The sequence below is a fragment of the Polyergus mexicanus genome, unplaced genomic scaffold, assembly GCF_030449975.1.
Source record: "Polyergus mexicanus isolate NDT 795.1 unplaced genomic scaffold, iyPolMexi1.0 SCAF_9, whole genome shotgun sequence".
Classification (NCBI taxonomy): domain Eukaryota; kingdom Metazoa; phylum Arthropoda; class Insecta; order Hymenoptera; family Formicidae; genus Polyergus; species Polyergus mexicanus.
Genome location: NW_027223329.1, coordinates 1,024,530 through 1,049,740, shown reverse-complemented (window position 1 = coordinate 1,049,740; position 25,211 = coordinate 1,024,530). Strand labels below are relative to the sequence as shown.

The following is a 25,211-nucleotide window of genomic DNA, read 5'->3' as shown; positions in this document are numbered from 1 at the left end:
GCGCTGGCCATTATAAAATCGATAACATACGCATTAAGTTATATAACGTGGCATTTCACGTATGTTACAATGCATTCTCGTGGAAATTATTAAATGCAACCGTATATTATTCATCGTGATCTTTCCATCACCTTTTATCTCGATTTTGCCTCTACAAAGCGTCACAATGCACGTAATTGACGTAAGTGTTACATGCGTCTTATTTAAACGCGATCGTTCGATGCTTTTTGAGAGAAATTTTGTAACGCATTTTTCATGGAAAATTTGATGCACGCACTCAACCATCTATCTTCACGTTATGGCGATTGTTAATATGATTATTCAAAGCGCCGATATAAAATTTAACATGTCGGATTTTAATGTTCATTACCATGCGATCGACGCAGAACGTGTCGACGTATCCAACCTTCGTTGTAAAAAAAAATAGTACACAATAGACGGAGAGAGAGAGAGAGAGAGAGAGAGAGAGAATACAAGTTATTCCTGTACTCTGCGAAAGTTACACACGACACCTGGATGAGTCGGTTCACAGTTCGCCGATCCCGCGTTTAATCAACTGTGAACCGCATACACGCGATTTCTCTCACCTTCGACAGATTTTTCGAACCAGACGTGACATTACACAAAAACAAACGCGGCGGCTAAATATTATCGAGAACGCGCGCGTGAAATTTACAAGCTGCTTTTTGGCAATCAATTAAAAAAAAAAGAACAAATCTCTCTCTTTCTTCCCTCATCAATCTTGCGTATTTTATTACAATAGATATGTCCGTATATGTAGAATATATTCTTTCTTTATTTTAAAATAATAAAATTTAAATAAAAATTATCGCAAAAAAGAGATTACACATATGTAATATTGTAGCCTTTCTGTATCTACAATATATAAGTACTAGATGAATGTAATTGTATCAAGTCACACTTAATATAATAATACGTAATTGATTAATATTTTATAGCTATGCACGCGTTATTGCGATCAAATGAGCATTGGATTGATCGATTACACACTTTCCTTCTGCAAGTGGCATGAGTTGTTCTCCTCGTGTTCGTTGTAAACCAAATGCCCATTAACACGGAAAGATCGAACTTTTCTCGTGCATCGTCGGTTTTCAAAGGCAGAGAGTCGACCCTACCAATTCTCAGCCAACTCTAATTATTTTCATCACACACTTATAGAATAAATTTGGCAGGCGATTAGGCCATTTAAAATTCTACTGATAGTATATTTTATAAGATGTGCCATAAATTTTACGCGGCAGTAAATTATTATTACGATACACACACGTATATAAACTTTACAAATCGACTAATGAAAAAGTTAATATAGCAAGTGGATAAAAAGAAATATATGATATAAAAAATTTTACATGAATATGCGGTATTATCATATTGTACGTCACGCAATATTAAATAAAAAACTAAATTAAATTCGCGCAATGAAAAAATGCGCGTTGTCTTTATGATGTTTAAACTTATTATTTAAACTTTAAAATTATTTCAATTTCGTACTAAACTATAGAAGTATATATTTTCAAAGATTTTTTTATTCTTTCTAAAAAGTTAATTTTTTTTAAAGAATCTAAATAAAATTTATACCGCAAAAATAACACATATATATATATATATATATATATATATATAAATCGAATAAAAAATCTTATAAATTTCTCTCTTATTTCGCGTCTAACATAAATTTGCTCGATCAACATCGAGCGTTGTAGAAAATAGAAATAAATATCGAGTTGGAGGATTCACTTACCTTTCTCCGACTCGTCCGGCTCGTCACTGGCGCACTCCGGTGTGCTTCGTTCCTCTTCGCTGCTACTGAAACTTCTTTGTTGCTGAACGCCCACCGTTGACGCGGATTGCGCGGAACGTCCGCTCTGTGTTTGATGCATCGAATGCTGTTGAGAGGGATGTACCGTGGAACGAACGGAACCAGTCTCCATCGGTGTCTGGCCATAAGTCATCCCGAGATCCGCGCTCTGATCCTGCATTGCGTAAAATAATAGACGAGTTAGAGATTTAAATTTCTAAATTATTTTTCTACAGGGTAAACGTATATGACAAATGGCAGCCTGTTCTTCTATTTTTTATTGATTTATATATTTATTATGTTTAATCAAAAACTGAATGTGTGTACAGGCTTACAATATAAAATTAGTACGCCAAATTTAATACGGTTTATTAAACCTGTGACTTTCATAATTTTCTCGGCAAAAATCGACTCGAAATTATTGATTTCCTTACTTGATAGGTCGACCGTTGCCTCTGATAGTTCTGCGGATGTTGTCTCATCAGACCATCGAGCTCGCCTCGGTATAAATTGGGATCGTCGTCGGGATAGACTGCAGGGTGCCTCGGAGTTTGTTGCATCGGGTAAGAACCAACCACGTGGGGTGTCGGTAAACTTCTCGCGTGTGGCGAAACGGACATTTCCACCCCGCTGTCGCTCGTGGACATACGACGACCAGAGATCTGCAACCACAAAACCGTAATTCACCGATCACGCTTCGCGATATAACACTTGACGAGGGCGCGGGCTGATCTCTCTTTTAGCTATAACGCGGAAACGCGTGCTTCGATCTCTTTTTCCTCTCGCATATAAATAAATAAAATACCACAGATGCGTTAAAAATATATTGCGAACTTATCACGATATAACTCTACATATTTATTAAGTGTAGGAGCGTCCGCAAGATATATGCGCAAAAGTGTCTGGCTTCGTAAATAAGAGAGTGCGTTCCGATAAGAATATCAGGGCGAGCGAGGGTAACGTTACCTGCTCTTGCTGGGAGTACTGTCTCCTGAGAGGACAGTTTCCGCTTCTCTGTAATAACGGCAAATTCTCTTTCTCAGCCGCGCTGTGCGCCCTCTCGAGTTTCGGTCTTTTATCCCGAGTTTGGTCCGCGAGTCCCTGACGACCACCCACCTGCAAGTCCTCCTGCATTTGTCGCAGCAGTGCGCTGTCCACGGTGCTGAGGCTCGCCTTTGACATCCATTGTCCGGTCTTCGAAAGAAGTTCCTGCTTCTTTCGGCAAAGTATACACACCCATATTACCTGCAATCAGGAGAAAAAGTGATGTCTCGTATCGAGCGATGAAAAAATATGATAGGCACAATTTTTCTACGTTTTCTTTGTGCAAAAATATATCTTTGGGCAAAGTGCGCTTAGAAGGGCAATATAGTTGGACGGTGTTCTTTATACGTCGTCAATTAACGAACGCGCGGAATTTTATATTCACAAGGCGAAAGTATCTTGAAACTTTATCGATCCAGGTCACCGCGTGCGCGACGAGGATATTACTAATAGGAAATTACCTATAGGAAGTCGGCCGGTTAGTCCCAGTTAATTGGAATATATAAAGCGGCACGAGATTGATTATAGAAGCGAAAGGCACGTAAAATTTCCAGACCAGCATTAATCCAGACGACGTATCTTGGTTTCGAGCGCGTTGTTTTTGCACGACGAAAACAATTCGTGTATAAACGTAGTTGAAAATATACGACGCTCTCTAGACCGAGCAAGTACGAGTATTTAGAACAATCGTATATTCGCAAGTCCGCTACGGAGAGTCTGATATCTCACCGGCTTTACAGAGGCAGAGAGAAATTGTAAATTCCTCCTTAACGAAGTCTTCGGACCGGGCCATTGCCTCGGGCTATATTCTTATGCAAATCCACGCGGATCTGAGTAACGTTAAATTAAATTAAGCAGATCTCAAGCAAAAGCGTAACGAAAAGAAATCTCTATTGTAGAATACGTATACACGTAGACAATTAGAGAGCGAATCGGAATTCTCTATATATAATTCCTTATATTGTAACTATAAACGCTTTAACACTGCTTACTTATTTGTTTTAAACATCAAAATTTTCACTATAATAATCGAATAAAATAATCTTAAAATTATACTTTACACTTCCAGACAAATTTACAAATTTATTTCACAAAATATATGTACATACGTGTATATAATTATTATGTATATAATTTATGATAATAACATAATACATTGCACAATTTTTTTTATAATATTCTCATTTTCAGCTTCGTGTATTGATGAATTTAAATATTTTTTTTTTCTTAAAATCTTAAGAAACACAAGAGTCATTATATTTAATTTATTCCATTATTAATAATAAAATAAATCTGCAAAATGAAAAAGATTTTGTCCAATCAATTCTAATATATTAGGTGTACAACTTTGCTTCCGCCGTTTTCCTATAGATGGCTTTAGCGATAAGTAGTGGTCGAAATAAATAGATCATAGACGTCGTGCGATAAACTTGGGCATCTGTCAATATAACCCCATAGAAACATTAGTCGATTTGTGTCTGCGTCATAAAGTTATTCTCGATTGAAAATGTCAGTTTACGAGCCAAATTCTCGTCATTTGCGGGAGGTTTTAATTTTCTGCTTCAATATGAAGAAATCTGCGGCTGAGGCTCATCGAATGCTCTCAAATACTTATGGTGAAGCCGCTATTAGTGAAAGAATGTGTCGTGAGTGGTTTCAACGCTTCAAGAACGGTGATTTTCACGTCGAAGACCGGCATAGCGGTGGAAGAGAGAAGGTTTTCGAAGATGCAGAATTGGAGGCATTACTTAATGAAGATTCGAGTCAAAGTCAAAAAGAATTGGCACGATCATTGGAAGTGGACAATACTTTGAATCATAAATGTATAACCAGTTTTTTACAATAAAGCCTGGAATTTCGGGAAAAAAACGGCGGAAGCAAAGTTGTACACCTAATAATTATATACAAAATAGAAATCGCGCACAGTTTAATATAAGCTTGTACCATATGAGACTCTCAACATAAGATTCATTACATTTCAATAAATTACATACAGAAAGTACATATTCTTATTCAAAAGTGTTGTGTAGCGGATATAATGAGGGTTCACAATTAGCAAACTACCGCTCGAATCAGGCAGTTTGTACAGTGTGAATAGGAACTAGTAGAATATTTCATCAAGATAGAGAGTGATGGATGGAGCGTTTAGCAGCAAACTACAAAACAATGCCTATGCAAACTCTCATCGATAACACTTTGCTGCCCACTCCTACGTTACATTGAGAAAATCATGATAGAATCAGTAACATTTCCAAATAACGCAAAATCGGAAGTTTCTTTGAAAAGAAGAGATCACACATATACGTGTACACATACGCACAAAGGCGAAAACTTTAATTATTGTTATAAGAATCCGAATTGCAAACGCGAATCAACGTCGAGAAACTTTATTATAGTTTGACGATAAAAACCCTTTTTGAGAGCAAAGAAAAAGTAATCTACCTAAGTGCTTGTCAACCTACTTGTTCGTCTGAACGCTGCGTGTTGGCACGATTTGATATCGTGAACCCCGTTTTTCCTTTCTTTTTTGAAATCGCATATCAAATCTCTGAATTAAAAGAACATGTAACTTTTGTTGTAGCACGCGTGCGATATATAATTTTGACTCTTTTGCTACTAAGAGTGGCTATAATTTATGCTTATTAAATTTTTTCTGCATATCTGAATATGCCTATGCGAAAAAATATGTGTAGCCCCCCTCCCCCCCCCCCCTTAAATATTCTTGCAAAATATTTTATAATCTCATAAAAAATTTTCAAACAAATAATTTACGATTAATTATAAATATATGCATTCCGTTACATCCGTATAGCGTGAGCGTTTTTCAAAAATTATCATAACAAAAAGATTAATAGATACAGATAGCTCTTGTATTCATTGTTTCAATATTATAAAAATAATTTTATAAATCACGCTTTTTATATTTAATTTTAAGTATGATAATATCATCAAAAATTATCAATATTCCGCGATCCATTAATAAAGATTGGCTATTTAATAAAATTATTGAATAAAATATATAAAAAAAAATGTATGATTTATATACGAGAGTTCTATAATTGAAACTATCTTCTCCAAATAAAAATTATATTATTTACACCCACACACACACACACACACCCATCATAAATTCATTACAGAGCTACATCCCGTTCCTTCGAAAGAACGCGAAAACGTTTGAACACTCGAACACGTTTCCCAGTCTGATTCGCACGTTTCGTTAAATGTTTCTTTAAAAATTATCGGAAAGCTTTCAATGTCTTTCCACAACGGGACGGTAAATTTAACGTTCTAGAATCAGAAGGGAAAATTCCAAGAACGTAAGCGAAAGCGAAGGATAAGCGCGATGAACGGCGGAAGAAAACGAATAAGTCGCGTACGTGCGCACTCGAGATTATTACTTTGCTCGTTGCCTCAAACTACAGAATGAATTTTCCGATTCGTTGAATAAAATCGCACGTGCGACAATTGTACTCGAGCAAACCTGCCAAAGTACCATACTTGCAACACCGGCGATACCGCGATGCGGACTGACAGCTCGTTTTCTTCCGCCGCGAGCAGAGAGCGACGAGGGGAAAGGAAAAAGCCGGACGAGGGTAGATGCAGACAGGAAGAACTTGAAGAGCACTTCGTTGAGTTGCCTAGATAGCAATATGTCAAGAGCTCAACCCCTTTCCGTCGTCGCGGTCTCTTCGCCCGCCAGCTATCCCCTTCGTCCACACCGAACATTTTCGCACGAAAATCTTTGAAAGAAAAGGAAGGAGAGATCCCTTGCCTGTCTGCCCGACAATTCGAGAGAGTCTGGTGCTACTCGTTGGGACGTAAACGATCCTCAATTTGGTAAATCGCATCGGTGATTTGCATTAATTAATTAGGGGCCAATTAATTCAAATTACTTTATCACGATGCCGAGTACGCAGCGTAATACGACAGCAACGGCGATGACACACACTGGCATCATCATCAACGTCGACGTCCCGATACTTGGAGAGCACGAGATCGATATCAAGGCTCCTCGTACAAGTCAATCCGATAAGTCACTGACGACGTCACAGCCTGATATACGGCACGTAATATTCGCGTGATTCTGTCTTGTGTGACTTTACGGAAAATATGCGGCCCATTCGAAATCCTATCACGTGCGTCGAATTACTTTTTAATAATAATATTGATCGATTGAAAATATCATTTATAATACAATGCATTTGTTGAATTGCTAAGAATAATTGCATGTTTCATATCGAGCATTATCTGTTTTACATATATAAAGTTTCACAGAAAAATACAAAGATTTTTTACGATTAAGAAAATATAAGTTTATTATTTATATTATATTGTTAAACTATAATTTTTAAGATAGAGGATGTGTAGTGGCGGTAACGTTGCTTTCTCAAACCTTTTCCCTCGATCGCTCGAAATAAAACTAAAACTAAATCAACTGAATCCACAAAAAAATCTCGTCCGGAGGAGAGAGTTTCCGCTTTCTTGAATAAAGCATCGCTCTTCAAAGGAAATAGTTTTACGAGACTGTCACAGAACAAGAGAACCGATTTTTCTTTATTGCCAGCAACCACCTGATGGATGAGAGAAATGTAGATGTTCGCCAAAAAATGACGAAAGAAGGACCGCGACGGGTTTGTTGAATAACGTCTTCGCTCTTGGATCGCCCTTCAAAATTAAGTAGCGTCCGCTCCGCGTGCAGCTTCTATCAAGGCACTTGGGAAGGACCGGCCCTGGAATCATGCCCGAGCATAATACGAACGAAGTACGTGGGGAACGTGCACAAGCTTGGTTTTCGTAAATGACGGCCAGGCCTTTGAAACAAGCTGACGCAATTACATAGCGCTCTCGTTTTAGGAATCGATTTGCATACCATACACACAAAATTGGTAGAATTTCAAATGCTATCGCTACCGGCTCTATTGCCCTCCGCAGATTACGAACATTATTGTTTGTTACTACCAATTATCAATATGAATTATCTCTCGGCATAATCGTTTGAATCGCGAAATTAACGGCGGAGCGAAATTAATGAATACGCATATACGCGCGTCTATTTACTATTGACGATAAAATGCGTTATTACGTATAAAGATGTAATGTTGTAATGGATAACGAAATGGATCTTAACGAGTCTTAAATCATTAAATTCGCGAAACTTGACGCGAAGTGCACTTGAAGAGACTCGAGGACAGCGCGATGAAGAAACTGCAAAGATTCCGAAAGTTTTTACCAACGCAATTTTATCTCCCTACTTACACTCCCTTCAATAACTTTGACCTCTGCTCTTTTGCATCTCTTCGCCGATAGGAAGCATAGATCTATATTAGCGTCAAGGGCTTATACTTTGTCCAGGGAACTTTTCAGGTGTCCTACATATAGAACGCGAGCAGAGTCGCATTCTCTCCTCGGTTGCTGCTCCAGCCGGAAGGCTGTTGAGAAACGACAGATGCTGCCCGTAAGTCAAAGTACCGGAGTTCTTAGCGAACTTTCAATAATACCTTATTGAATGTGTGCTTTGGGAATGTGTGAAAAATTGCACATATTTTTCTTTACATGTAATTCCTACAATTCCTGTTTGCGATAATCGACGTGCGAAATGCCCGCAAGAAATTGTCAAAATAAGGAAAGATATTCGAATACAAAAGTGTCATATGCAAATGTTTACACAGAATAATTTGTCGTTGATACATCAATTTATATATTTATATCATTTTATATTTATATCTTGTCTGAGAAATATTTCAGCGTTGTACGGGACTTAAAAAAAAAAAATTTAGTTGCATCGAGAGGCTATGAAAGTAAACGAAGAACAGGAGGTATTTATTGATCATTGCAATATATATTACATCGTTCGTCCCCCCAATTCTTTTGAGCGAAGAAGAGCAGCGACCGCGGAGAATCGCGAATGACGTAACAGCGAAATAACATCGAATGTACTTTTAACACCGATATCTTTGTTGTATGAAAGAAGCGAGAAATGACGTAACGGAATTTGCCGAAAACCAAAGCTATCTCTCTCGAGCTATCTTCTCTCAAAGAATTATATAAACATTTATTTTCAAATGCTATTTTTTTACGTTGTTTCGAAAGCTGTTTCTACGAAATATTGTTAATTATCTATAAACTAACATTTGGGAAGAGATTTGTTTCAATTCTGTCAAATTGACTGACGCTTTATATATTAACGCCTTATGTATATCGAAAACAAGAATAAGTGCCATTACGAAGCCTCTTTAAAGTGTAATACTCTCAATGATGAGGAAATGTGCATAGTCATTTGATCAAAAAGCACTCGATGTCAGCTACAAGAATACTAAATAAAAAAATGGGGATTTCCATTTAAGATTTTAAAGTTGACCTTCGCATGACCTTCAAATGATTTTCCAAGGTCAAATCATTGTCACCATCTTATGGCCCCCCTTGAAGCCACACAACTTTTGTTTGAAACATTTTTCGATTTAACGCAGTGTTTCTGAGATATTTGAGTGAGTCCTTTAAAATGGGACACCCTGTATAATACATTCCTTATTCCTTCGAAAGATATTGTTTCATTTGATAATCTGATGGCGATTTTCGAGTCGCACACACTTTCTAGTCTACATTATGTAACGTGTCTATCCATGATGTGTCTCAAATCTTATTAATCCTCCATCTTTCGCGAATATCCCGCGAATAATAATATCTCCTAGTTTCTTATCATCTCTTTTCAGGACTCTCGTCTGTACTTCTGTCTACTATCATAGGCTGCTTCAATTTTGTTAACATAGTCGCAGCGCGAAATAACAGGCAAACGTCAAACGGGGAACGCTTATCTTGCCATCTATCTCTCTGATGCCATCATAACTCGAGAGAACGCAACATAATACATCTCAGGTAAAATCGCATGCATTAAGAAATCCCAGAAGAGCGTAGATTTGACGGGCAGCGTGTATTTTATTCCACCCTCCTTCTCTCTCCCTCCCCTCCCCCCCAACCCTGTCATACGCCATCCTCCACACTTCCTACTCTTCCTCCGCGCGTACTCCTCTATCACGCACCCTCCCTACCAAACTTAGATCAATATGTTGCGTCACGTAGCTCCCTGCGCACCGTCCAACGTCTCACCGTCCCACCCAGCCACCTACTCCTCCGACACCCCCGCGCTTCGATCCTCCCGCCCCTCCTCTTCCGATACCCCTCCCACCATGTGAACCAGTGCCGCGAGTGACGTCACGCAGGGACGCGCCCCATTCATAGGCTCCCACGCAGAGTCCAGGCCGCAGCGACGGAAAAAAGGAACAAAGTGGAAAGAAAGAAAGAAATCGTACGATGACACATAGACGTAAATGGATATAATTGCGTACACGCGGTCAGTTCGATATCGCTTCGAGACGCGATTAAATGGCCGGTTGTGCGCGGAAAAGAGACCTCTCGCTCATTTGGAATGAAGACAGATATTCTCCCCTCCCCTCTCGCTCTCTCATTACCGTTTCGCGCGCGAGGATCGATGATATCGTAACGATGACGTTTGTCATTGTACTCGCGTGTAGCCGTGACGGAAGCGTGCGTGCGTGCGTGCGTGCGTGCGTAGCGTGCGCGCACATGTGCATCCAATCCTGGGATGAAGGGAGGGCAGGGGAATTTACTAGAAAACTTTACCCCACCTACACTTGCCGTTTATGCGCGATTCCGACATTTCCGTGCCGCGTGTGCGAGTGCCGTTAAATTCTACGCGCGCACGCTCGCGTCATTGATCAGTGCTCGGATTATTTTTAATAAAATATGGAAGAAAATATATATGGCAGAGTTTTTGTCTCCACGCTGAAAGGGATAAAGGATGCGAAGAAATGCTCGTGAAAAAATGAAGATCCGTTATAAGTATATCTATAAGAGTTTTAATATTACACGACATGCGCGCGTGTACGTGTAATGTACGCATTTGTATCGAGAAATATCTCATCTGAATTTCCTTTCGACAATTATTCGGATATTGAATCTTTTGTAATTTATCTGTCGCAAAACTGGGTCATTAAATAAAACCGAGAGATACGATAATCGATAACATCAAAGTTATGTGGTTAAAAATAATGAGAGAAGAGTCTAATATTATATTTCTTCTATTTACCGCGTAAGAGAGAAATCTGAATCTCTACATTCATAAAGAAAAAAAGTTGCGGCTTCAATTTCTGTGTCAGCATTTATAAATGCTTATGGCTTATGGAAATACCATCAACGACATAGTTAAATGCCCCGCAAATTCTTGTACAGAAAATTTATCGTCCCCGTGAATCGATAAAATCTTTCATATGTTATTTCTGTATTATTTAACATGAGGGACATGTAGGGCCCGAAAAGGGTACGATTCGGGTTTGTAATAAATCGATCTACCGAATATATAGAATGTGTAACCCGATGCAGGAGAATAAGAATAATATTTGCGAAAGGGATATAATCGCGCGAGCGGCACAGAACGGTGCAAATTCGACGAGCTGTTAGTTTCTATCGTATTTGTCCGCGAAAAACCCCGCGGATCTCGGCACGGATAATAACAAAGTTTTAAAAGTACGCTATATATCCATGCCACCGATAGTATTCGTCGTGCACGATCATGCTGAGATCTCTATCTACCGGACGTTAATCCTTCATCTTCGTCGATAGAAAATCCGGTCGAAATTGCGCGCGAGTAAGAGCAGAAAATACCGCTCCAATGTAAATGAAGAGATAGAGAGGGACAGAGAGAAAAAGAAAGAGAGAGAGAGAGGGGGGGGGAGGGAAGAAAAAAGCCATATCCGAGTGTGGCGACGGATGTTTAGTGACGGCATTACTCCCACCGACATATATAGATTCGCGATAAGGATAATTGGTATACCGGCACGGGGATGGCGATGAGCCGCTTATATATATATGGGTCAATTATTTCAACGTATTTCGACATTACGCGCATACCAGTTATCCGACTTACGATGCGAAACTTAATCGTTTGCAGAAGGCTGACATTTACAGAGCGCCCCGCCCGCATCCTTGCCAGCCCGACGACGTTTCCGCTCTTCCCCCCCCCCCCGCGCGCGTTTTGATAGCGTTATCGCCACTCTCCCGCGTCAAATCGCAATATATTACCCCTGTACGTCATTCCCCGTGTCGTGTAATGAGATAATCGCGAAATTCTGACTAATCGGATACACGGTTCATGTCTATAAAATATGAAAGAAAAAAAGAGAGAGAGAGAGAGAAAGAGAGAGAGATAATTTCCATGAAATATGACAGGATGAAACGATAATTTCGATGATAGAGGGTCAATTTATAGAACAGTAGAACGGCATTTAATATATCGGATGCAAAAGGTGAGTGTATCCAAATTTGTGTGTCTAATCGATCGCGATTTCTAATCGCGTTCTTCATCGTAAAGAAGAAAAAAAAAACCCCAGAAACATTTTCATCTACAATCGATTGATCGCGAGAGTTACGCAAACTTGATAATTCATATAAAATTCATTATTCAACTCGTTAATTTTCCAAGATGATATAATAAAAAAGGATAACAGAAGCTAAAAGATAAAATTTATAAAATCGAGACAAGAACACACACATATTTTTTTTTTTACCGTTATATTTACAAAAAATTCACTCTAAGAGCAGTGCGGGCCTAATGAGTTTATTTTCCACACTTTCGGTCATGCTCCGATTAACTATCCGCTTGCATCGCAATATAATATTCTTTTTGTTTTACGCACGTTTCCTCGCTTATCTCTCTTTTGCTCGTTGTTTTGTTAAAATAATTTATATATCCATTGAGGGAGAGAGAATCGCTTAATACAAAGGCGTATTATTTTATATTAAACGCATTAATAATAACCAATAAATTTGATTTTCGTGGATCATATTCTTGAGATATTTCTTTCTATTTTAATTGTAAAACGTATGATCTTTTTACGTCAATCCCTTCAAAAGGTTTCTCTCTACACATACCGAGTCTAGCGCCGAATGTAACATGACAGAAGAAATACGTCAGGACAGATACTTGGATTCAATCAATCTGACCTCAGGACTCTTCTGACTATTTATTTGCATGCTTTTTCTCTTACCTTGCTCGACCGTAAAGTGACCTTTCCGCCGCAGCGTGCGCAGCACCGGATGTCGCAATAATTGCAGATGTGGCCAACGCCGTCGGCAAACTTGGTTTTCAAGCATATGTGACATGTAGCGTTCAGCTCCACACCTGCCTTTTTGTGTTTCTCCGAACGCATCCGTATTGTTTCTTCGAGGACTTGCACCTCATCTTGCTTTCGCCTGCGCAAACACAGAAAATATTATTAAAGAAAAGCGAAATTTCAAAAAATTGAATTTTTATTGGTACATTCGAGTGTTGCGCGTTATTCATTATTCTAGATAGTTATTCGAGTAACAGCCAGTTGCTAAAGATCTAGAACTAATAATTTTTATATCTAATAGGAGAGAGAATGATCAAGAAAAAAAATATATATTCAAGGGAATATATTCCCATTTCTGTTCCTATATTTTGCTCTCACGCGATATATAATTTGAAAAAAGAATTAAAATATTTTTCAAGAATATTTTTTTTTCGCAGTATCCTTCGCAGCAACCAAAGATTTTCCATCAATTTCGTCTCACATCATTTATGAGAGACTTCTTCATCGAAAGAGAATAAAGTAATCGCATGTATATAATCGATGCATATATGCGGATTAAATAATATAAAACTAACAATGATGTACGATCGTACATGATATTTGGTGAAATTCGCATCAGCAGGATCGAGAAAATCACCAGCCGTTTCTAGTATGGAAACTATATCCTCTGAGAATAGCAGCCAGATTTGTCAATTCCAAACTTCACCATTTGCGGACTCCCAGCGTTCTCTATCATAAATCACCTGAGATAACAGCTCGCGCTCTCTCTCTTCTTTCGTAGAGATTTATTTCTCTTCCATAAATCGCGCCCTGAAAGCGTCCGAGCGACGGGTAGTCGGGTAATTTCACCCTAAACGCGCAACGTGACGATGCCGACGTTACTCTCATCGTCGTCTTCGTCGTCTCTACTCTTAACGACTATTCGCATCCGCTCGCATCCATTAAGCCAATTTAGAAGCCGTGTGTCCTGCGCGCGCGAAATTAAGCCAGCACGATTCTGTCAAAGTGCGTCGTTACTATTCCATTTATCATCATCGAGCCTATCGTTCGCGAAAAGAATTTTCTTGTACCAATGTTATTTAATCAATTTCGATTAAATAATGTTTTCTATTTGTATCGTAAATGGAATTTAAAAGATAAAGGCAACTTGACTTATATACAAGATAAATTTATTTGAAATATTTTTCTAACACATATATAATATTCGGTCCAAGATAGCCTTTTAACGGTTGCGTAGTTACTTTAGGTAAATTTCCTTTCTTTTAATTTCCTTTTTATATGTATATCATAGATATAATGATAATATACAAAAGAACATTAAATCATTGAACTGGAATTATTAAATCTAGATCGTCTCGTCTATAAATGAAAAGATAGAGAGAGAGAGAGAGAGAGAGAGAGAGAGAGAGAGAGAGTGGCTGTCGATAATATTTGTTTATCAACTACTACGATTTTGCGTTCGACGTGACGCACGGATCCACATTGTGGGAGAAAAATAACGCAATTTATAAGTTCGCCTTGAACATAATTTATAAGTTTGTTGAAAAATAAAATTTCTCAGGCCACATTTATTATTTCATATCCATCCGATCGCATCTTTTGCTTTTTACGTCTTTCTGTCGGCTAATTACGCGACGAGCACTGGCAAAAAATGCAAGTGAAATTAATGAAGCCTGTGCAAAGATAAAATAAACATTGCCTACACACAATGGACTACGACGCGTCAGTATATTTTAAATATATCGCGATCCGCAATCGGATAAATAGCCAGCCGTGTCAAAAGGATTCGCTCCATCTCTTTCTATTTGTTTGTGAATTTGTTCCACTTTTAAAAAGAAAAAGAGAGAGAGAGAGAGAGAGAGAGAGAGAGAGAAGCTTCTCTAATTACCGGCTTTCGTTTACGTTATAAAGAGTCGTTAAAATCACCGCATCTCTTTATTCACAACCCTCGGCAATCTAATTCGCTGGTACGTATATATGTACAAATATATACATTCTTTTCGCTAGATATTCGCCCGTTATAAAGGAAAAAAAACAAAAAAAAAAAACTAGCACGCCAATCAGCATAATTAAAGAAAACCGCTTATCGATGCGGCAAATATTTAAACGATGTACACACGACGTGATTTACTACGTGCGAGTTACATAGTATGCAGGGAACCTTCGTTAAAAGACGTTCGTGAGGCAAATAAGTTATAATCGCTGGCCGCGTAGCCTGAAAGGAGAAAAATTCGAGCACATACTTGGCACGCTACGGCAGTTTTTACGGTTTTGGATCTTGGATCGCGACGACGAAGGCCGAGCTTCGACCGGGGGGTTGTTGGCACTGCGACGTGCCGGCACCATCTCATGTTTCGATAATAGAAGCATATATCGCGGGCATACAAAAAAAAAAAAAAAAAAAAAAAAAAAAAAAAAAAAAAAAAAACCAAACATGCCCATTTCTGCTGCACACGTAGCGACATATTGGAATCGCTAGCCAAGAAATTCTACAAGAAATTCTCTGGAAAAATATTTCGCGTCCGTTGATAAATCATCTTATGCTTTATATAAGCATCTGTATTAATTTTCTTATTGCCTAAAAACAAATAACGTGAACTTCGTGAGATTTTTAATCATCGCAGATATCAAATTCTTCTAGAATGATTAATGGATTTTTCTGCTGTAACGGTTTAAATAACTGTAACTCTCCAGTCAGATTTAACTGGTTTGAAATGCACATTAAATTGACTTTTCGTTTTTAATTAATGTAAGAATATTACGTCGTATGCGATCTGAATCTCTTCTCACCCTTGACCGTTTGTCAAATAAAGGAAAACGGGTCGCGCTACGCATCCTGACACCGTAACCTAAATCCTGAGTTAGTCGATAGAACAAAACCTTGCGCGTCGTGTTACAACAATTCTCGGGGTGCACCGCGCCCGCACATCCGTCTATATTTCTCTAATTACTTTATCGATAATCGAGTGACTCGCGCACGCAATGGTGATCACACTCGACAAAGAGTCGCTCAAGACTTTCCCACTTTTGCGTTACGATCGTGCAAAAGGCTCGCGACACGCAAGAATTGTTCTTCCATCGATATGAGAAAAAAAGGGCTGAAAGGAAGAGGAAAAAAATATATGGATAAAGTATCAAAGATATAAAGAGAAGGTCCCACTTTCATACATTTCTAATATATCCTGCGTCTCGGCGTTATTGCTGTCCTGCATCGAGATAATTTTAATATAACGCAATTCGAGCTAATCATTCTCTATCATCATCAATAGGAAATAAAAAGATATAATTTTTCTTTCATATCTATTTATTTATTTTTATTCTTGAATCGCCAAACGTAAAATTCATCTATTTTATTAATCGTAATTAATTTCTCCGAACACAAATTTCTTATCCAATCGAGAACGATTATTATGTGTGGTACACATACTTGCAGATTTTTCATATTTATACTTCTATATGCTTTATTTTATATACAAATACTAATACAATACTTGTGCAATCGTACTATTTTATAATATAAACGACGTGAACGAATAGCGTGTATTAAACTATCGGAAGGAAACATTACGGATGATTGAGCATCCTAGAACGTCGTTATAAGTATTACGCGCGCGTAAATCTATAAAATAAAACAAAGAGCAACGAGAGAAACGTATGTAAATGCGCGATAACCAAGCGATGACTGAATAATAATGGGAGCGACTTCCGACTCGTCAAAGTGCACATCCGTTGCCGGATTCTTTTACGAGATTTTCGCGAGAAACACTTATACGGGCGAGGTTCTTAACCACCAAGGGATTATGCATTTCTAGGATCGTTTATTTATCCTCCGCTCGTTTCACTCCATCCTAGAGAGGATACGTCCGCGCGAAGAATCTCCGAAATCGGGGGGTGGGGGGAGGGGGGGGATATACGGGGAACGAGACGCGATACTCGGTTTAACTTTCAATTTGCGTTGACGCGGAACGCTCTATCCGCGGTATTTGCACTCCTCCCCCTCTTCCCCTCCCGACTCATTAAAGATACGCTACCCTATCTCCTCCGGAGGAGAGACGCATTTACATATTTCATCCCTGAAGAATTTACCCAGTGCCAATCCAGCCGCTTTCACACCCTGTCCGTTACGGCTCCACATACGGCTGTTGCCTATTCGCGCTGTAGCTGCGGCAGCTCGTTACTAGTAAGCCACGTCAAGGCTCGTCGCCTTGCATTTTACTATGCGTCCCTACACGTACCTGTCGTCTACGTTACACGATCTTTCGCATCGGTATGGCGCAGCACGCTTTTCTCATCACTCTTACCCGTCTTCCTCGCGTTTCCGGCCAACGACGATCTATCAATAAAAGCTGCGCAACGCTCGCTTTCCTCCCCCTTCTGTTTTTAGTTATTTTTAGACGCCACGAACCACGAGACAGAGATAAAAAGATAAAGAGAAAGTGAAAGAGAGAGAGAGAGAGAGAGAGAGAGAAAATAACAGTGTGTGCTGGCGCAATTACGCACGCCGGTCAATCATCACCTCCTCTGATAAGCCAAACACGCGAGCAGCACAATCGGTTGTTTTATTTTTATCATCGAGAAATCGATCAATTCACGTTACTTTATATACTTCGACGTGAGTTGCTCGCTTAAAACACGGATACTTAAGACATAGAAAGCTCATTTTGCGAAGGCGGAATACGCAAGGGTGAGAATATTTGCGGATAGCGAAGAGTCAATTATAAGCGACTTTTATTTCTGATCGCTTGATACAAAAGAGATGAGAGCCGACGCGGCAATCGAGAGCATGTGCGGGGCCGTGGATACATAAATGAAAGATGTAGGTGTAAAGCGGTCAAGGACTAATGAGCAGGTGAGCTGGGAAACATGGGTGAAACGAGCCGGAGCAGGCTCACTGGTCAAGAAATACCTTTATCCGATAGATCGATTATCGTTTCGTCCGTCTGGGACGCTATTCTATACATACACTGTTACCGCTATAGCTGTTGGTTCCGTAAGTGTCGTTGCGCATATTTTTTGATATATCAAAATACAGGCTATCGGTAGCCGTGTACAGAATAGCGGCCCTGATCAATTGTGGTTATCGATACCACAATCGACTAAACGACATGTCTCTTATTTTTGCGCCGTTGACCGATTATTAATATCTCTTTTATATCCCAAGTTTCGATGACTTCTAAACTTGGCCGAAGTTTGACCTTAACAATTATCATTAATCGCAATAGCGCTAAAATAGATGTCATTTACTATAATTAAAGTTATCTATTATTCTTCTGAATATTAGGAATAGATAAAAATACCTGTTACTTAATTTTAATCATCGTCCAAAATTATCATATAAATCATACTAGGTGTACAACTTTGCTTCCGCCGTTTCGAGGCTTTATTGTAAAAAATTGATTATACATTTATGATTCAAAGTATTGTCCACTCCCAATGATCGTGCCAATTCTTCTTGACTTTGACTCGAGTCTTCATTAAGTAATGCCTCCAATTCTGCATCTTCGAAAACCTTTTCTCTTCCACCGCTATGCCGGTCTTCGACGTGAAAATCACCCTTCTTGAAGCGTTGAAACCATTCACGACACGTTCTTTCACTAATAGCGGCTTCACCATAAGTATTCGAGAGCATTCGATGAGCCTCAGCCGCAGATTTCTTCATATTGAAGCAGAAAATTAAAACCTCTCGCAAATGACGAGAATTTGGCTCGTAAACTGACATTTTCAATCGAGAATAACTTTATGACGCAGACACAAATCGACTAATGTTTCTATGGGCTTATGTTGACCGATGCCCAAGTTTATCGCACGACGTCTATGATCTATTTATTTCGACCACTACTTACCGCTAAAGCCATCTATAGGAAAACGGCGGTAGCAAAGTTGTACACCTAATAATAAAGTTGAAAAAATAATTTCTATCGACGATATTTTTGTACGAGTTCAAAAAAGACGGAAAAATATCTCTTTTCCCACATTTATTTAAATATTCTACTATATATATGTAAATTAATCGACGTATAAAAAATTTCAATGTATAAAAAAACTGAAGAATTTCGAAAATGTTTCATTTAGTAAAGTATGAACGTTCTTCACAATTTTTATTTTATACTATGTAATTTTATGGTTTTTGTCGCGGCATGTTAAATGGCATAAAAACGCAAAAGCGATAAACAATATCGACCACACGCATCACGATGCTTGAATGTTATTATTGGTACGAGCGTTTGACCAGTCTGGCAATATCCGCTGTAATAGAGAATCCTAAATACCCGTGTAAAAGCCTCCGTCCTGCTCGTAAAACAATACCTTCATCGATAATTTCGAATTCGTGTCGCAAGCTTGTACAGCGGCAAAAAAAAATTCCAGCATACGCGTTCATGCTCTTTTTAAAACACGATATTATACACAACATATATTTTGATTATCATTGGGGAGAAATGTGATAAAATTTGTAATAAAAGATTTTTAATGATATAAAACTTTTAGTGTATATAATAAATTTTCGAATTGTTATTTTAGCATTTAGCAGATAATATATATAAAAGAATGATAATGGATGCGTATAATTATCGGTCGCATGTATCTCTATTTAGACAAACAATGTAATCATGAATTATTATAATTAATAATTAGTTAATTATTATATTAATTATATGCACATGTTAATGTTCTCTCAGATAAAACACTCGTATATATCGATCTTTTCCACACATTATTGTATATAAAATATTATTCGCATTCTCTTTTTATAACAACGTAAAATAATTTTGTCAATTACCTTGTCGAGAAAACTCAAATTTATTCGAAAATCTCTTTGAATCCAAAAAATATATAGACTTTATATACGTAGTACGTATCACAAGATTAAATTAACACCACTCGATACTTCTTTCCAAGTTGTATTACGTAAAAAAAAAAAAAAAAAAAAAAAAAAAATTACATACATATAATTTACCGTTTCCATTTAATTCTTCAATAGGAAAATATTTCGCGAAAAAAAATCTCCTCCTATTCATACGGATATCCGGGCGAGAGATTTTCCAAGCATAAGCATCGAGAGAGAGAGAGAGAGAGAGAGAGAGTACATACCTCATAATCTCATGATCCTGTTCCTCTTCCTCCTTTTGGCGCATTAAAACACCCTCTATGATGCGCCTCTCCTCCGGGGTGAGGTGCGACATGTCAGGCTGAGGTAGCTCCGCCATCACGATGGCGGTGTACGCGCCTGCACGGGGTATGCGACGTGGGTATGACGCGGGTGAGAGGCAGGCCGGCGCACCACCGACGACGCCGACGTCGACGGGACGTTGCCGTAATACCGACGGGGCCTACGCTCCTTCCGCGTTTCTTTTCTACGACGATCGTCGTCGAGGCGGGATACGACGATGATCGGGATGTATAACCTTCTACGACTACTACGAAGCGCGGCTTACGTCCTGGGGAAGTCATCCGACACCCGTTGAGCGCACCGCCGCACCGCGACGCGGAAACGCGACCGCACCGGAGTTACGTCGTCGTCGTCGTCGTCGTCGTCGTCGCGATTGCACCACCGTCGTCCTCGTCGTCGTCGTCGTCGACTCGCCACTCGAACGTTGCACTCGTGGCTTGCGCCAATCGCGACGCGACACCACCTCCGTCGTGGTCGATGACTCCGGGATGGCCTCCTTTGTATTACGGGATAACGATAGAAGGTGGACGTCCTTAGATTCGGCTGCGCTAAACGATGTCTGGCGCGATACTCTGGGCTTTCTTCCCTGCTGCTGATGCTGTGGGATACTACAGTAGGGCAGTAGTAGCAGTCGGGCTGGTCTCATTCGAGCGTACGGCGTGCTCGTGGCATGGCCGTGGATGTCCCGCTCCTCCTCGTCGTCGTCGTCGTCGTCGTCGTCGTCGTCGTCCTCTTCGTTGTCGTCGTCGTCGTCGTCGGTGTCTCTCGTCGTACGATTACCGCCCGTCGCATGTGTATGACAAATCATGTTCACAGACTGTGAGGAGGCTCTCGCATTCTCTCTTGCGGCCCGGCCTCACGCGTTGCGCTGCCCGAATGCACCATCGGACGAATACGCTGTTCCTTGCGAGCGTACGACACGCAACCCTCCTCGCGCTGGAGAACCGGATCCTCCTCGGCGTTGCTTCGCGAGGAGGGGCGAAACGAGCACCGTTTCACCTTTGATAAATCCACTCGGACGCTCCGATAAAGCGAGGTTACTCGATCGCGATGCGAAAGTGACAGCTGGATGCGATGTAATCGACGTCGCGATTCCGCACGCTCGGAGCGATAGCACATAGGATGATATCGTTTTCGTTGAACTCCTATCGCTAGATAATGGCTGCGTCCCTGATTCTCTTGGAAATTCTGTAAAACCGCATCGATTGGAAACGAAAACGGGTCACTGGGTTGCCGCCGCTAATGATAAATAGGAATTTTCTGGCTCGATCTACGCGCGGTATCGGACACGTACGGTAGCGCTGCGGTTGTCGAGAGAAGTCGGCGTCCTTGTATATCGGATCGTCTCCGTTATCTTCCGGATAACACCGCAGCGAGACGATGCGCCGCCATCCCAATTATCGGATCCGCGGAGGTGAATCGCCGTCTCGTTAAATGGATCCCGTCCCGTCCGCGAGAGACACGCTCGACGAGCGATGGCGAGGCCCTTTCCTACACAATCGGGTGTACCGGGATCGCCCACCTCTCTCCGGAAGAGTCAGCTCGCGGATGCTCGCGAACGTTCGCGCGATTCACGTGGCAGCCGACACGACAATGGCGCCTCCTCGGCGCGCCTATAACGGCCCCCGCGACGCCCACGTAGTCGATCGTCCCCGAACAGTTACACACCCACGACAACCGTTTTCCCAGCTGACAACGGAGGGGGGTTCATCACTCTATCGCTCCAAGGGATTCCGCTATCTCTTCTATCGTCGCGCTCATCGTCGTCTTCGTCGTCGTCGTCATCATTGTCGACACGAGAACGCCCTGACAAGAGTAGCCGCTGATCGCCGCGAGGGTTAAACACCCTTCTAGAGCGTTACAACTCTCTCTCTCTCTCTCTCTCTCTCTCTCTCTCTCTCTCTCTTTTTCTCGGCTCAACTCGCTCGTATCCCAGCGTGGCGCCCCTCGTAGTGATATTCCGCGTCGAGCCGTCCGAAAACTTTGCGCGAAACGACCAACACTCGTCTCGCACACGGCAAGGGTGAGGGAGCGCCAGAGGATGCCCGTATGCGCACTGCGCGGCGCCTCGCGTCGCGATGCCGCGTCGCGTTGCGTTGCGTTGCGTCGCGTCGCGTCGCGTCACGTCGTCGCTTTCGCGCGTGGCGACGGCGACGGCGGTGCCCTCTTCGACGATCCGACTCTCGCGAATACGTTTATCTCTCCTCCGTGCGCACCCCCTCGCGATCAGATGACGCGACCACGTCGACCCCACGCGAACGGTACGCGCTCTCTCTCTCTCTCTCTCTCTCTCGCTAGTAGCGAACTCTCCGTCTCTTTCCCTCTCAGGTTGGGTTATCCCGCCATTCCCCTCTTTCTAACTTTGCGCTTCTCTCTTTTCTCTCTCTCTCTCTCTCTTTCGATATACCTGGCTCCGACGCTGGCTTTCTTCTTTTTTCCTCTGCGCTTTACACACTCGTTATCTGCTCGCTTCTCGCAACCCTCCCGTTACGACGACGAACGCGCGGAATGGGGCGAGCGTTAATTTCCGGTCGCGAAATCGACATCCTGTCGGAATACTCACGTCGACATCGAGGCGCGAACCCGCATTCCTCGCGAGTGGTTCTTTGGGATCCGCGACGTATACATCCCTCGCTCAGAGACCTCTATCGAAAGGGTGGTCTTATCGTACTCGCGTGGAACCGCAGTCGCGCGAACCGAGCTGTTTTCCTCTACCCACCCCCCCCGTCCCCCCTACCCCTCCCCCCAAACCCTCTTTCCATATACGGGATGGCGGCTCAAAACTCGCGCGCGCGCGAGTTTTCTATTAAAAGTTACATCAAGAATAATGATTGTTCCGATATCAAGAGATCGGCATTTTTCTTCTTACGTCAATAGTTTTTGAAATTTAAAAATTATCGCGCGCTAAACTATCAAAATTTCGTTCGTACAAATATAATGATACGTAAGAACGTAAACATAGAAGAATTCCATTTTTTTTTTTTTTATTTAATTTTAAAATAGACTTATTTTTTAATAAAATATTTATTTACGAATTTATCGATAAAATAATTAAATACAATTAAAAGTTTAAAAAGTTTACGAAATTAAATGGCTCTTAATAATATTTCCGTAAATAAAACTTAAAAAAATCTTTTAAAGAATATATCGTATATATAATAGAGAAGGTATTCATATATACGGTACTCTATATACATATATCAGATATGTGTACGAACTTTGGTGGGGATTTTTTTCCTCGTGCAGATGACGATCGATGCTGAAGAAGAGAGGAAGGTATCATTGAAAGTGGAAAGAAGCTTTAAAGTACGGCAATCACGATCGCCATCTCGTACTTGCGACAAACGAGAGACGCCCGACAAATATTGTACCTTCGCGCGAGCTTAATAAATAATCGGATTGCGGCGTACGTCCTGACCAATCGGCAAATGGGACGAGACTTACGTCGCGGAAAATAACCGTATTGATCGACGGACGGACCAATCTGGCGACCAACTTCGAGAGGATCGCAATCATACGGCGCTATATTTGAAACAGCCCGCTATAAATCCCTCTTTTCTTTATCGATGAAACAAACTTAAACGCAAAAATATCGAGGAACCGACGGTGACAATAATAATGCACACATCTCTCTTTCTAAAATTATATCAAAATTAATAAACTTTAAAATTTCATTAAAACGATTTAGATAAGTAATCTATATTGTATATCTATGTATATCTGCCTATACTATGGAAGACACAGTTATGAATTTGTTCCGCGCTTTATTACAATCGTGACGTTGTATTTTCGCGTATATCGTGAATATAATTAGGTAAATTAATGTCAGAGTCATTGTTGATGAGTATACAAATAACTTTAACGTAATCGTTCGATAAAAGCCTGCGGTGCTGCATTTGGCCATGCATAACGGTATATTACCACTGCGCGTCTGACTATACACACGAAGTAGCTACTGTTGACACTTACTACTGCCCGTCAGACATGTCTCATACATGTGTTTACTTACTACTTACAGAACGAAAGACGACAAAGAATACGAAATTTGTTTATATATAAAATAGCAATTAATGTTAAAATATATTTTAATATATGCGGAACATATATCTCTTTCATACACGTTGGAACAATATAACAGATTAGAAAAAAACGTTTAAATTAAATATAATTAAATCGTACAAAATGCGATGTAGATTCTTTATCGTCTATGGTAATTTTGTATTATTTTTTCTTCTTTAATTTATATAATTAGTTATTAATTTACACGCCAAATGACAGAACATATTTCTTCCTGTGATTCATTTATGAAATGTCTAAACGGTTTACAATATAATAAGCAATCGATAAAGAAATATGATAGAATATAATCTTTTTACATTAATTATAGTATCAATGTAATTCTCGTATAAATTATTTTAGATTCTAACGGAAAAGAACATTCTTATTTAATTCTTAAATTGAACAGATCAAGGAATCTATCACAGACACAAAAGTATCTAATATACTTTTATCACACGGCATTTAACAATTAAAAAATCACGTCTAGTTTGCATACCACAATATAAAATGACACGATACATACAGTAGTTATAGAACAATTTTTTACAATAATAATCACTGTGACATGAAATTCTTTACATAAAGAGCATATAACAATTACATTGGACAAATGTTCTTGTATTCATTGGTAAAATTGCAAAAGAATATATAATGGATAATGTTCCAGTTTTAAAAATAGTGAAAAATTACTTGTATGTTATAATATTTACCACAAACTAGATTTTATCAATAAATAAATTTAAAAAATATATTTAGATTATAGATAGATAATCGGAAACTTACTTTTTTGACAATATCTAAGAAAATTTATTAGTTATATGTGTAACTTGTTTATGCGTATTATATATATAAATTATAAAAATTTGGCACATATCAATAATATATTACCCACATACATATAAAACGTATAATATAATACATCATAATATTATACATAATAATGAATGAGACTATAACATATCACAAGTACTCTGCGTTGATACCACTGCTT

General features: G+C 39.8%; 1 protein-coding gene across 13 annotated transcripts in view; it reads right to left on the bottom strand.

Moving 5' to 3' along the window:
• Rim (Rab3 interacting molecule) overlaps positions 1-22,851 on the bottom strand; it is a 72,275-nt gene extending 49,424 nt beyond the window's left edge. For 6 of the 13 annotated variants that reach the window (XR_011447344.1, XR_011447339.1, XR_011447340.1 and 3 more), the window contains exons 1-5: positions 20,083-22,849; positions 12,928-13,132; positions 2,786-3,064; positions 2,254-2,481; positions 1,763-1,994 (exon numbers count right to left, since the gene is read on the bottom strand). Coding sequence is in view for 2 of the 13 variants with exons in the window: in XM_070301306.1 (XP_070157407.1) it covers positions 1,763-1,994; positions 2,254-2,481; positions 2,786-3,064; positions 12,928-13,132; positions 20,083-20,198 (1,060 nt within the window). In the remaining 11 variants the exon portion in view is untranslated. Of the gene's footprint in view, positions 1-1,762; positions 1,995-2,253; positions 2,482-2,785; positions 3,065-12,927; positions 13,133-20,082 lie in introns of all 13 variants that reach the window. The other 7 variants (XR_011447337.1, XR_011447335.1, XR_011447334.1 and 4 more) reach the window with 3 other exon arrangements.
• Between the last annotated feature and the right edge of the window lie 2,360 nt (positions 22,852-25,211).